Source organism: Sander lucioperca, chromosome 12 (genome assembly GCF_008315115.2).
Source record: "Sander lucioperca isolate FBNREF2018 chromosome 12, SLUC_FBN_1.2, whole genome shotgun sequence".
Lineage (NCBI taxonomy): Eukaryota > Metazoa > Chordata > Actinopteri > Perciformes > Percidae > Sander > Sander lucioperca.
The window spans coordinates 35,765,328-35,781,048 of NC_050184.1; the positions used below are offsets into that span (position 1 = coordinate 35,765,328).

The 15,721-nt window shown below is 41.3% G+C and overlaps 1 protein-coding gene across 1 annotated transcript in view; it reads right to left on the reverse strand.

Annotated features, from left to right (window-relative positions):
* Positions 1–1,890: 1,890 nt before the first annotated feature.
* Positions 1,891–15,721, reverse strand: part of LOC118496544 — a 28,858-nt gene continuing 15,027 nt past the window's right edge. Inside the window, exon 12 of the mRNA XM_036008581.1 lies at positions 1,891–1,917. Coding sequence (XP_035864474.1) covers positions 1,891–1,917 — 27 coding nt within the window. The remainder of the gene's footprint in view (positions 1,918–15,721) is intronic.

The following is a 15,721-nucleotide window of genomic DNA, read 5'->3' on the forward strand; positions in this document are numbered from 1 at the left end:
CTGGTGCAATATAAAACATATCTGAGGGTTGCTTCTTGCTTGTATAATTTACAGCAGAAGTTCTCTGAAAATCTCTTCTCTATACAAGCTAAACTGGTATTGGAACTGAAATTTCCCTAACGTGATTGTAATCAAATCTGGACCTTGTGAAGTGAACTCAAATCGATTAGGAACATCATTGGCACCCCACACGTGCAATAACAGCTGTGAAAAAACAATAACTCAGAGTGCAATAACATAAACGTCTCCTGTTTCAACAGCCAATAGAGAAGTCAGCTGGTAAAGTCAGCTACAAACTATTAAAAAAAAAGATCCAGAATCCATTTTGTTTCTATGTTACAAACTGTCAGCTGGTGGAAATTACTGAGTTTGTATGAGGCACCATCAGGGACATTATTCCCAATTACCTTACACACGCACAAGTGAAATGCTCTCACACACACTACTGAGCTGCTCACTTATCATAACCTGTGCAAAGAGAAAAGAAAAGCAAACTAGGTCGTTTATATAAATAAGAGGGCCTATGATTGAGCCCAGTGGGACCCCACAGAAAAATGTTTGCTTTGTGAAAAGAGAACTTTTGATTGTGTTTATGATTACTTAAGTACTCACGTAACCATTGAATAACTGAACCTTGAAAGCCACAGGAACTTAGTTAGGCTTAGTAAGCTCATGATTAACTTTATCAATGCTGATTTAATCCTATCAATAAGTTGTAAAATAGCCCCAAAAATAATGTTGTTGCCCGTATAAGATGTTGTTTTCTCTGTTCTGTTCAACTGCTGACTGAAACTCCTTCCAGTCAACACTGTCATCAGTCTCAGGATCAGAAGAGTCTCCAGTCTGGTCTTCAGTCTCTGGTTGTAAAAGTGGATGTGAGTTCCTGGCTGGTTCTGGTCCTCCACAGTCCTCTCCATCAGCTTCTGTTTCCATCTGACCAACACATTTATGTGTTTTGACATGAGAACACCAGGCAAATCTTTTGTTACAAACACTGCAGCTGAATCTTTTCTCTCCTGTGTGGACTGCCATGTGTTTCTGTAAATCTCCACTCTGTGTAAAAGATTTCTTACAAACTTAGCAGCTGAAAGGTTTTTCTTCTGTGTGGACTGTAATGTGTTTCTGTAAACTTCCTTTCTGTGTAAAAGATTTCTTACAGAGTGAGCAGCTGAAAGGTTTTTCTCCTGTGTGGATTCTCATGTGCAGCTTTAAAGCTCCACTGTGTGTAAAATATTTCTTACAAACTGAGCAGCTAAAAGGTTTTTCTCCTGTGTGGATTCTCATGTGCATCTTTAAAGCACTACTATGTGTCAAAGATTTCTTACAGACTGAGCAGCTGAAAGGTTTTTCTCCAGAATGAGTCATCATGTGGGTCTTCAGGGTTCCACGTTCAGTGAAAGCTCTACCACACTCAGAGCAGCTGAATGGTTTCTCTCCTGTGTGAACTCTCATGTGTTTCTGTAAACTCCAACTCTGCGTAAAAGATTTCTTACAAACTGAGCAGCTGTAAGCTTTTTCTCCTGTGTGACATGTCACGTGTGTCTTCAGATCTGCCTTGCAGGCAAATGTTTTCCCACAGTTAGAGCAGCTGAATGATCGCTGTCTTGTCTCCTTCCAAAAATCACTATCAACACTGTCATCAGTCTCTGGATGTAAACGTGGATGTGGATGTGAGTTCCTGGACTGAGCTTCCTCTTCATCATCTTCACTCTTCACAGGGACAGGAGTGAATGGGAACTTGGTGATATCAGCCTCCTCCAGCCCTTGAAGCTGCTCTCCCTCCTGACTGCTCCACAGTTCCTCCTGTTCCTCTTTAATGTGTGGGGGGGGGCTCTGGCTCCTGCTGGTCCACACTGGAGCTACACTCCTGCTGCTCCTCTTTACCAACAATCACTTCCAGAACATCTGGAGGTAAAGCTGAAACACAGACAGACAGCCGTTAATGAGAGTCTCAACAATACTTTGCTAATTAGCTGATTTCACTGTGATAAGGACGCAGCTTCATAATGAAATCATCTGATTTATCCCGGGTCCCCAAAGTTCATCATAGAAAACTGAGCTGTTACACTACCACCCTTAAATAAACTCATTCCACCACTCTGCTCAGGCTGGTGGTCGAGATGAAAACTGAGCTGAAGGAAACATTTAAGAGCATAGAGCCAAACTCAAGGCCCGCGGGCCAAATCCGGCCCCTCGCAAATTTTGATCCAGCCCGAATACCAATTTAGGTTCACAATGAATTTTGGCCTAACTAGTGTGCGCCAAACCAAAAAAGACAGTAAACTAAGCTTAAGCTAAATTCTACGATGGCTAAGAAACTTTTTTGCTGACTTTTTTTTAGGGCTTTAAGTCGACCAAGCTGTAGGTGAGAAGACTATATGATAGGGATGTCCCAATCAGCTTTTTCTGCCCTCGAGTCCGAGTCATTTGATTTTGAGTATCTACCGATACCGAGTCCCGATCCGATACTTCTATAATAATTCAACTTTATAATCCCTCCAGACCGCAGACATACTCGCGCTTTCCGCTTCAAGCTGCTTCCGTGTTCTACTTTGCCGGCATTTAACCAATAGCGTCTCTGCAACAAAGTGATGTCATGCCGTAGGGCTGCACGATATGAGGAAAAGCTGCGATGTGCGATAACATTGTTTAATATTGCGATGACGATATGACTTGCGATAAATATTCAAATGTGAATGTTAGCTATACTGTTCCCATGTCTTAGTGCTTTAATAGGTTCTTTGCGAACCTAAACATTGAATAGCCTATTCCCACTGAATAAAGAAATCAAATAGATCATTTTTGACATGCTTTTATTGAACAAATTACACATAAATGAGGCATTATAACTATAAGAAATTAACGTTCAACGAAATTCTTTTAAACTGACCTTTGTTGATCTGAAATGAAGACAGATTCAGAAACTGCACGGCCTATTTCTCTCTTCAAATGTTTTCAGAAACACGTTTCGGTGAACTATTTTAGTCCAATATGAGATCGTATTCTGAACGAGACGCCATGACAGTCTGGCTGTGAATTTCCGGAGAAAAAAGAACCACGTGACGCGTTCGTCCAATCATCTGCCGGTTTTCATTTTCTGGGAAATAATCAGACTGTTAATGGAAACAATACAGAGCAGCGCCGCCTGCTGCTATGGAGACGTATTACGCTTCGCGTCGTCTCAGTGTGTAAACTGTTTTTGACCCTTATTCATCGTGTCAGGCTGTCTGTTGCGATGTGTTCATCGCGCTAGTTCATATCGCGATGACGATGAAAATTCGATGTATCGTTCAGCCCTATCATGCCGCATGCGTTGCTGTTTCTGTGTGGAGTCAAAAGGGTCTAACTCTGTGCCATCGCATAACTATAGATGTGTTAAAAAATAATGAGAATATATATACATATATCCGAGTCCTGATCGGGAGGTAATGTCCGATTCCGATCGAGTCTGAAACCACGTGATCGGGCCCGATTTCCGATCACGTGATCGGATCTGGACATCCCTACTATATGAGACATGCGATAACATGTTAATAAACTATACATGTCTGGCCCTTGATGTGATTCTCATTTCCTGTGTGACAGCCCTGGCTTAGAGTATGTGTCAACTACCGCTGACATCTGGACTAGCCTTTAGGCATGTGTCATGACCCAGCTCAAATTCAAGACAAAAGATGGGAGACCACACAGAATTAAGGATTAAATTAAAGCCAATTTATTTAACCCATAATAAATCTTACTGAAAACAAGTGATCGACCGATTATCGGCCTGATAACAGATAAAGTTAATGAAAAGGAACTCGTTAAAGGAACTCTTATTGGCTGGAGATTTTAATTGGGATTGGCTAAATGCAGTTTCTGGTGAATTTAAATCCTTCTGTGACTCTATTAATCTAAGCCAGTTGGTCAACCTACCTACAAGGCCACATGTAAAGAGTCCAAATAAGTCTACCTTGATTGACTTAATCCTAACAAATGTCCCTCATAAGTTCTCATCAGCGGGTGTGTTCTGCAATGATTTGAGTGATCATTGTGTTGTTGCTATATGCAGGAACACTAAAATCCCCAAATGCAATCCCCGTATTATTTGCAAGAGAAATTTAAAAATATTTAATGAGCAAGCCTATCATCATGACCTAGCTTTGGTTAATTGGGGGCATTTGAGTTTGTTGCCAGATGTGGAACTGGCTTGGGCCTATTTCAAGGAGAGTTTTATGAAGATTGTAAATAAACATGCTCCTATTAGGAAATTTAGAGTCAAGGGTCGAGAGAACCCTTGGTTTTCTCCAGAATTGTCAGAGTCCATCCATCAGCGCAATGTGGTATGGGCCAAAGCCAGAAAAGGCGATTCTCCCTCTGATTGGTCTAATTTTAGGCATTTAAGAAATAAATGTACTTCTCTTATTAAGAAGGCTAAATCAGATTATTACTTATCTGTCACAACAGAAAATCTCAACAATCCACAGAAATTTTGGAAAGTGATAAAGTCTCTATCTGTAAATAGAAGACCTCAGGCTCTTCCAAAATATGTCTTAAAAAACTCTGTTCCTGTCTACGATAGGACCGAGGTCTTAAATAGCTTTAACAATCATTTCATAGCTTCTGGTTCTTTGTTTGACTCCACAGGAGTGGCCCCCGTGACTCCCTGCACAGAACCTCAAATGTCTTCTGGAGAGTATTTTAATTTTGTTCCTTTTACTGTGCAGGAAGTGCATAAAGCTCTCAAAGCATTAGATCACAGGAAATCAAACGGACCGGACTTGATAGAGCCCTACTTCTTGAAAATAGCAGCTGATTATGTAGCTCAACCTCTTACGGTCCTCTTTAATCTTTCAATCCAAAACAAAGAAATACCACTTGTTTGGAAGTCTGCTTTTGTTACCCCTTTATTAAAAGGAGGTGATCCAGCTGTTATGACTAACTACAGACCAATATCAAACTTGTGTGTTTTGTCAAAACTTCTTGAATCTCTTGTTTGTGATCAACTTAAAGAGTTCCTGTACTCTAGTGACCTACTCTCTAAACTACAATCCGGCTTCAGGAAAAAACATAGCACCATCACAGCTGCTACAAAAGTGATAAATGATATACTTGTTGCTCTTGATAAAAAACAATATTGTGCTTCCCTTTTTATTGATTTGTCAAAAGCTTTTGACACTGTGGATCATGTTATTTTAAAACATAGGCTTTTATGTCTGGGACTGTCTAATCATGTTGTTTCATGGTTCACAAATTATTTGAGTGACAGGACCCAGTGCATTAAATGTGATGGTCTGTGTTCTGATTTTTTGGATGTCCACAAGGGGGTGCCGCAGGGTTCTATATTAGGACCCCTCTTGTTCATCATGTATATTAATGATCTAGGACAAGATGTGTCTGACGCTAATATGCATTTTTATGCTGATGACACAATAATTTACTGTTTTGGACAGAACCCTGTTAAAGCTGTAGAATCTCTGCAGAAAGCTTTTGACGTGGTCCAGCATACACTTATCCAGCTAAAACTGGTCCTTAACGCTGAAAAGACCAAACTAATGTTGTTTTCAAACAATAAGAAGGTCCCTCAATCTATCCCCTTTGTGTCCACTCTTGAGGGAAATGTCATAGAGATGGTTCACACCTACAAGTACCTTGGTATTTTGTTTGATGACTCCCTGACTTTTAAGCCCCATATAGACAATCTTGTGAAAATGCTTAAACTAAAATTGGCCTTTTTCTTTCGAAATAAATTTTGTTTTTCTTTTGAGGCAAAAAAGCGCCTTGTTAATGCAACATTTTTATCCATTTTAGACTATGGAGACCTGTTGTACATGAATGCTTCTGCTAAATGTCTCCACAAGATTGATATTGCATATCACGCTTCTCTGCGGTTCATTACTAATTGCAAGGTCTTGACCCATCACTGTGAACTGTATTCCCGAGTGGGATGGCCTTCTTTGTCCTCCAGGAGGCTGGGTCACTGGTATACTTTCATTTATAAGGCCATGCTTGGTCTTTTGCCTTCCTACATCTGTAATTTAATCTCACGGAGGAGTGTTGGCTCTCACTGTTTGCGTTCGAATGATCTTTTGTTGCTCGCTGTTCCACTTGCCCGTACAGAATTGGGAAAAAGGGCTTTTGTTCACTCAGCCCCCCACACATGGAACATGTTGCAAAAAGACTGGAAATTGACTGAATTACTTTCATTGAACGCTTTTAAGTCCAGATTGAGAGCATTTGAGTCGATTCTTTGTAATTGTTTCTCATAATGTATATGTAATCGTATTGTATGTTTATAACTTTTTTGCTGCTTCTTGGCCAGGACTCCCTTGAAAAAGAGGTTTTTAATCTCAATGGGACTTTTTTCCTGGTTAAATAAAGGTTAAATAAAAAAAAAAAATGAATTAAAAAGTGTTCTACTTTGGCTCTGTGTCTGTCCCTCTGCTTCGGCTTCACTCACCACTGAGTCTGACTTAATGTCCCGCCCACAACACCGTCTGATTGGCTAGATGTTGTACGAGTAACAGCCAATCAACACTCATCAACCTCACAGCAGCTGACATGCAGCAGCCTGGAGCACAAGCGTCTCCTTCTCCGTGGAGTTCGTCGCGCTACGCTTCAAAGGTAAGGCTGCAGGAATTTCCAAAGTTAAAAACATTCTCATCTTTCACACTAACGTTGTAAAAACACCCCCAACTCTGTGATCGGTTTCTATAATGACAAGCCTGCCAGGATATATCACTTAAAAAGCCAGAATGAACTTTTTGTGGTGATAGCGTTAGCTTGCAGTGTTACTGTAACTACACCGTTAGCATTATTAATATAGAGCAGTGGTCTTCAACATTTTTTAATCCAAGGGCCCTTAACTGGAAGAGAGATGGAGCAGGGACCCCCTACTACATATATTGTCTAAAATTAAGTTGTTTAATAAACTGGGCCCACAATAAGGTTTAGGGCGGCCTTAAGCCTTTATACATACCTTTTTTTGCAGAGGATACTGAGCTATTAAAATAGCCTAATAATTGTTGGCATTGTTTTATAAACTTTTCAAAATTAAATAACTTTAGTTCCAGTGCAACAGGGACTTATTTAAGCTTCCACCCTGCAAATGGAACATGACTCATCCGTATGAGACAATCTTTTTACATGTTATATGCAACGTTAGCCGACAATAACTTCCAGTCTCACTGCTGTTCTGAACGCCTTAGCAGACATCCATTCATTCATTTGCTGGTTCATTAGGCCTATAGACAGATGAATAGGAGAGAAAAACCACAAAGCCTATGATGATATAGCCTGCACCTCAAACTAGGACTTAAATCAATTAAAATGAGCTCCACCTTTAGCTGCTACATTTAGGTTTTAAATGCATCAGTAGTTATATATTATTTTAAAATGGAAGTTTACTGTAGTAAAAATAACATTTACTAAAGATGTTTAATGCAAGACATATACTTATACACATATACTTGTAAATATCCATCTAGTTTAGTAATACGGTAGCCTAGTTTTCTTGAATAACAGGTTTTCGTCCCTCTCACATGTTAATGGAAGGATTATTGTGTATTATGTTGAAAGTTTTATTAAATAATTGCTTAAAGCATTTCAACAAAGTTTTGTGTTGGAGTTTGTAACATCGTTTCTAAAATATTATTATTATTATTAAAAATGTATATCTGTATTACCTGTGGTGTAGTGAGTGCATGAGTGTAGATGAATGTGTGAAAAACCAAGCAAACAGAAGTCAAAATACAACCTAAACCAAGAACAAACCCTGTCTGGCTGTGAGGATGGAGAGACTCCACCTGCTCAGCTCCAGCCATCTTAAAAAAGTCCCTCCCCTTCCGGTGGACCTCATGGGACCTTAATTCAGAAAGAATATGCACGGTAGTTAACGGGAGAGGCAAATTATTTTTTGATCCCGTTTGAATTGAGCCATGGATTACAAATATGATGTGTGTCAATTTAAAAGATATAAATAATCAACCGAAGAAAGTCTCAGTTAGCCGTAGGTTTGTCATATGACCACCGCTCAGTGAACTACAGCTCTACTTCATGGCTCAATTCAAACGGGATCAAAAAAGAATTTCTTTCCCCATTCACTACCATTCATATTTTTTCGATAGATAGGTCCCATGGAGCAGAAGTAGAAGGGCGTGACTTTGGCTCTCTATGGAGCAGAGTGGATTCAGGTGTGGCTGATGCTCCTGCCACACCTTGCCACTCGGACTGCCTCCTTCTCAGCTCACATTCAAGTTCATGTTCAACGATTGTTTGGTAAATTGCTCTTAAACACATTTAGGAAAAGTCAGGCAGCAGCAGGATTACATTTTTTTATTTAGCAAAGTTATTACACATATAAATTTCAAAACGGTCAAAATGACCGTCCTGGCTGTTCTAGTGTTAAGGAACAGGCCGCAGGGGGACCATCTACAGCATGTATGTTACTCAGGGGGACCATCTACAGCATGTATGTTACTCAGGGGGACCATCTACAGCATGTATGTTACTCAGGGGGACCATCTACAGCATGTATGTTACTCAGGGGGACCGACAGATCTGGCCCTGTGTCCATCAAGCTCCTTAAACCAACATTTGATACATGAGCGCTACGTTCCGGTGCGCTGCGTTTAGCAACGCGGTCAAAAACTATTTGTGCTCCTCCGACTAACAACACACCCGTTACCTGTTAAAAGTTCCTACCTGAATAGACATGGGACTTTAAAAGCACACTAGTGACACCTAGTGGACAAGTTGTGTCCTACACACAAAACCTAAAAAATGGCTCTTACAGCTCTAGTTCTTTGGGTACTGAACCCAAAGTATGTTTCGGTTGGAACACAGTAACAGCTGACAGTAGATTGATGTTTCACAGCTCTGTGCTGGCTCCAAAAAACTGAAGAAACAACGATCCCAAAGCAAAGTTAAGATAAGATAAGATATACTTTATTGTCTCCAAAAGCCTACGAATTGCACAACTAACATATTGCACAACCCAAATAGCCTACGTATTGCACAAATGACACATTTCCACATAACCTATGCAGTACACAATGACATATTGAACAACCCAACAGCCCATGTATTGCACCACTAACATATTGCATAACCCAGCCAGCCTACATGTTAGCGTTGATATGGACATAGGCACAAATGAGTGTTTATATGGGTTTAGCCTGCATTTAGGAACCCTGAAAGCTGACATTCTGGGTGAAGTATGTGGGTCGGATCGGAAACTATTTTTTGTGCCTGTCTGATAACCGACTGACTCAGCCATAACAACGCTCTGTATGGTTCAAACACACCTTGCTGTGCAAACGTATCTCCAATTGTCTATTAATTACTCTTATTATTCTTATATGGGACTTTTCTATACAACCTGCAGTTATTATGACATGTACATCTCTGTCCCGTAAGGACTCAGTTAACCCTTGTGTTGTCTTCCCGTCGAACATCAAGCAACTTTTTCGTTTTTCTGGATCAAAATTTTAAATTAAAACTATTTTTCAACATTTTGGTATTCTTTTTGGACACTTTTGTCACTTCCCCCGCCCCCGATGCTTTTGTCTCTTTTTTCCCATTTAGGCCTTTAGTGACAGGACAGCTTAGAAATGAAAGGGGAGAGAGAGGAGGGGGGGGAATGACATGCAGGAAAGTGCTGCAGGTCGGAATCGAACCCACAACTTCTGCGTCAAGGTCTGAGCCTCTTTATATGGGCGCTCGCTCTACCACCAGGCCACCCAGGCACCCAGTTTCTGTCACTTTTTCCGATGTCTTTGTCGATTTTTCTCAGCGCCTTTTTACATTTTTGAAGCTTTTTCCGACATTTTTGCCACTTTTATCAATTTATTTCTCTCTAAAGGCTATTAAATTAAATAAAACAACCAAATATAATAAAAGTAGGGAACTGATCATTTATTTGACTTGTGAAGAGCGTTGTAGAGAACCATCCACGTTACTTTTCTTTGAAAATTTGGTTGAAAGAAACCCAAATATATAGAATTTCTGATATAGAAAATGGACCTGACCCGAGATCAACAGGAGGGTTAACTGTGTAGAGTGAGGTTGGGGAGCTTGGGGGGGATTAGTCTTTGTGTGTTGTAGGAAAACATGTATACAAGAGTCTAGTGTAAAAGAAAAGAACTGTTTGTTAGGCTGACAGGGCTGGGAGTTGAGGCTGGTTCTGTTTTCTCTTTGTTTGGACACAGTGAGAAACATCTGCAGACTGGATGGAAGACTCTAGTTTAAACTTTGACGTGTGGAGGGCAGCAATACGCTCAGTCTTCTGATGGAAACACGTTAGCTTCAGGAGCTAGCTGCATGCGGCTAACAGGCTAACGTTAGCTTAGCGTGATTATGAGAGCAGTTCGATTGTCAGACTAACCTTCTCCCCGCAGCTTGGTCTCCTCCGTGTGTTCCCGGTGTCGCTCCATCTCTGATCAACAAACTAAGAAACGCTGTTTGGGATTCCCTGATCTGGATTCAGCTAACGGCTTCTCTCCTCACTGCTCCCGCTGCTCAGCACGGGGAAACAACAACAAACACCACTTCCGGGGGGACCGCTGTCAAAATAAAAGCCTCGTTATTCTATTTTCACTTTTTTTGTTTTGATTTCTTTCATGAGGATATATTTTGGTTACATTAATGAACCCTGTTTTACCTAACCCTAACCCTACCCTTTCTGTCATATTTGCTGAAACTGACCCTATGTTCCAGTAGAACTACATGAAGCAGGTACCAGTAGGTAGGGGGCCACCTTTGCCCATGCGGAAGCCATCTTAGCCAAAACCCCAGTCTCCATGTTTTGTGGAGAAAACTGTCCTCTCTTTTGGCATCAACAGCAGGGCCAAACAGGTGGACACTGTGTCCATCCCACAGCTGAGGAGAGCTGTCGAAATGTCTGAGAAGGCTTTTCCTAAGTCGAAGATTTTGTCGTCCTACTCAGCTTTAGTAGGAACCTTGAACCCATTGAGCAGGACAATTTGAGGCGTTTAAACACGTACATTCATGAGAACTACACTTCCATCCCTCAGCTTTCCAGAAATAACTTAAATTGGAAAGTGACAACATCACTGGTCTAAACAGACTGGTGAACACATTCTACAGCATTGGATCCAGCATTTAAACTCAGCTTCCCTGTAAGTAAGAAAATGAAGCAGGGTTAAATACTGTGATTAACCTATGTGATTCCTTCCAGTGACAGCAGGCACAAAGCATGCTGCTTACAAAGGGTTAACTTTTATCCCTCTCTCCACAGGTTTAGCCACAAGTGTTTAAAAGATCAGACTAAACTTGACCTACAAAATTATCATAGGAAATTAAAACTGTCTGTTTATTATGATAACAAACCTGATTCCACACATCTTCCTTCATTCCCAAGTCCACTTGGGTCCCCTCTGCTGCACAGCTCCCTCCTGAGGTCACAATCTAACAAAATTGGACAATGAGCACTTTCAAAACAACTACAAAATAGGCTGGGACCAAATCCAACCTCAGTAAATTTGAAATGAGGCACTCCGTCAGTTGAGTGAAAAATACAACATTGTGATCAAACTGCAGACAAGGGGAGCGCTGTGGTCTATGGACAGGAAGGATAGCTCTGTGGAAGGTCACAGACAGCTCAATGACCAGAATTATTATACCAAACTAGATAGACCTATTTATAAAGATACCATACCACTAGTAATAAATCCTTTATCATTGTATAATAAAAAATGTATTAACCATAAACAAATGTCATACCTCCAGGGAAATAAAGAACCCAGAATGCGCAGATTTTATCTCTTACCTAAGATCCACAAAAAAAGGGAATCTGGAGCCTCCCTTACTGTATTCCCCCGGGCGCCCAATTTTCTCCGATTGTGAGAGTGAGACCTATCGTACAGCGGAGTATATTGATTATTATTTAAATCCTCTATCGATTTGCACCCGAGCTATCGTAAAGATACCTTTGATTTTGTGGAAAAGTTAAAATCTGGATGTACCACCGTCAGCTTTTCTCTTCGTCACGTCACGGCTCTTTACACTAACATACAGACACCCGAGGGCCTCCTGGCAGTCAAATGCCTTACAAAATATCCGAACAGTAAGAGACCCGACAAGGAAATTCTCCAATTACTCGAAATTAAGTTGACAAAGAATGATTTTGAATTCGATGACAGTATTTTTTACAGACCAGGGCACAGCGATGGGTAAGAAATTTGCCCCTGCGTATGCTAACCTTTTTATGGCAGACTGGGAAAGAAAAGGCTTAGCAGCATGTCATAAAAAACCGCTACATTATTTCCGCTTTTTAGACTATATCTGGGGCGTATGGGAGCACTCGATAGAGGATTTTGACCAGTTCATGGTTACCTTAAATGAGCAGAGGGACTCCATAAACTGACCTCAACCATTAATCAGGACTCCATAGATATCTGGACACGACGACCTTCAAGCTGCAGACTGCTCCGCTACACGCAGACTGCATGTGAGAGTTTTTTCAAAAAAACAGATACGCATGCGCTGTTATTTAGATCCAGCCATCACCCACGGCATACTTTTGCGGGCCTAGTTAAATCCCATATTAGATTCAGAGAATATGTACTAGAATAGAGGATTTTAAAAGTGCAAACACAAACTCTATTTCATCATTGCCACAGAGGTGTACTCTCACACCATGCTACGCCAAGCCTGAGAACATTCACCCAGCCTAAACCAATTAGTCTGGATCCCCTTCGACCAATTATTGTTACATATTCCACAAAAATGTGAAATTTGTCAAACAATTAAAAAAGAATTTTATTTCCTCTGGAGCAATGATATTTTCTTAAAGGATCACAGGCTGATTGCAGCCTTTAGAAAAATAAGAACTTGAGGGATATCTGGTCAAAGCCAAACTCAGACCTCTAAAAACCCAGAGGTCCACAGCACAAGGGATTTTATAGGAATTATAGATGGTACAGATCAGACATCAAAAGAGTTTTTTTGACCCAAGAACACAACTGTACATCAGAAAACATTATTTATTTAACCAGATGCTTACAATGTACCAACAATATGTGGGAGAGTCAGGAAACTCCTATTGACTAGATTCACCCAACACAGGTACAATATAAATAGACAAAAGAACCTGCACATCCCTCTAGTCCAACACTTTGTAGACCATGGCTGGACCAACTCAGGGCCACCATCCTGAGTCCAATCCAGCCTGGTCTGTCCCGCAGCGCAGGAGAATTGAGAGGTCCTGGATCCAAAACTGGGTACACATTGCCCAATGGCCTAATGAGAAATAGGATAGTGGGGATTAGCCTGAAGCCCATGGTGGTGCTTCAATCCTGCTGCCTCGGCAGTAGCCCTAACTTTCTGTCATATTTGCTGAAACTGACCCTATGTTCCAGTAGAACTACATGAAGCAGGTAATTTAAGAAAAAATCTGGCTCCTCTGTTACCTCCTACAGCCTGTAGTGAGATTTGCAAAAATCCACCGCTCCCTGTTCAGATGCACCAATCAGGGCCAGGGGGCGTGTCTAACTGCGTGTCAATCACTGCTCATGCACATGCATTCAGTCCATAGAGTGTACATAAGAATGGACCAACAGATCCCGTTGCTCTGGGCGGAGACCAGTGAAGGATGTTAGAAGCACTTTTCCGGTGATGGCTGAGCGTTACTGCGCAGCCTCCAACTGAGAGAGACGAAGTAAATATGCCGTGAGCAACGTGTCTGAAAGTTGGAAGTCTTCTGGTAGCTGTGCCAAGAGAAATCTCAATCATTCCCAATCTAGCAGAGACGGAGAGCGTAGGTATATGTAAGGAGATAACATAGACACAGGCTAATTATTGATCACTAATATGCTAGTTAACATTAGTAATTAAACTTAAACAGCTAATGTGACGAAACTGCCTGCACGCTTCTCCTGTACTATACGGTAATTCCTCTACTATGAGACAGTAAGTCTCGTGGTCATGACCCAATCGTTAGCCTATTTTTATAAAAACGTCTGCTATGGAGCCATAACGTGAGGTACAAGGTAATGGAGCCTTTTATACATTGTCGTGTTTCTTTAGAAATAAACAATGGACAAATAGAGACTTTAAACGTTTCAGATGTAAAGTTATTCCCTGTCAAAGTGGCGCCAAAATGAATGGCAGTCAATGGGATGCTAACGGGGGGTGATGGCTTGGTAGCATTAAAATGGCGCCATAAGAGGTTCGCGGTTCGAGGAGAAGCTGACCCCCTTGATTCATTCTCCCTTGTGGGGGGAGGGGCTTAGGAGACCGTTTTGGGCTTCAGCAGAAAGGGGGGAGGGACTGAGAAGTTGTTGATGTTCAAATTTTTCGGCTAGGTCCTGGATCTTCACAATCCTACCTACAGCACCTTTAAATTCATTTAAATAAAAACACCCACTTAATACTTAATCTAACTCTACTTATTTGACAATTGTTTTACATGTATGCTATTACCAAATAAATTAACCAATACTTTTTTAAACATGGTTTCCCTTTTGTGGAAATATACGACAGAGGCATATGGATATTCTTTATTTGAATCATTTTCATTTTCTTTTTGGTGGGAGGAAACTGGAGCACCCGGGGTAAACCCACACAAACACGACGAGATTTAGGCTACATTTGTTTGGGCCAAAAGTGTATTTATCTCCAGTAGAAGAACAAATCTCTGTTTACACTAACACGCCCATGAGAGGGGGGAATGAGAGGGGGAAACGCCAGAGCAGGGGGAATGAGAGGGGGAAAGTCCAGAGCAGGGGGAATGAGAGGGGGAAACGCCAGAGCAGGGGGAATGAGAGAGGGAAACGCCAGAGCAGGGGGAATGAGAGTTTGAGATGCTAGTGCAGGGGGAAACGCCAGAGCAGGGGGAATGAGAGGGGGAAATTCCAGAGCAGGGGGAAACACCAGAGCAGGAGGAATGAGAGTGTGTTTTAAACCAAAAACGTAGCAATGTGAATGTAGCCTCAAAGGCCAAACATCTCCACACAGAAATGTAGCTACTCTTCTATTGGTGACATCAGAGAGCTTTGTTGTATGTTTCATAGATGGTATATCACATACCATCTACTGAAACACACATATCATAGTTTGGGCTCTGAATCCCGAATATAGACTTGAGACACCTCCCAGGTAGGCTGTCTAGCCATCACCATTCACATCAGAGCTATCCGGCTGGCGTTTGTTTTCAGAGTGATTTTGTGGCTCATCATTCATATCAGGTTGGGCTTCATCGTCACGGAATAGGACTCACCCTGCTTGCTTTCAATGTCTTTCCTTTTGGAATCGCCTTTGATTTCTGAGTCATCATCTGCCTCCTGTTGCATGACTTTACTGTGAGACTCCCGTTTGCTTTTGGAGACATTTTTCGATCCGTGGGAGTTTAATTTATCCGACTCCTCTGCTTCGTATTAATGTTTTTAGTGCGGTATCTATCACCCTAGGGTCCCTTTTGAAATTCTTTTTGAGTACATATGTAGAGACTCTTGTCTTTCTTCATAACCAAACGTTTCATTTGTAGGATGTACGCGCACACGCTCACACACAGACATGCTAGGAGACACGTACTGTAGAGACCGGGACCTTATTATACATCCATGTCCGAGACTCACTGACAACATCGTTTCTGGTAAGTAACGTTAAAACTAACGACACAGTATCCACTGCAGTTATCAACCAGTCAAGACACACTTGTATCATTATGAATGTACGACAGCAAACAGATAGAGTTACTGAAGAAGTTATCATTGATAACGCG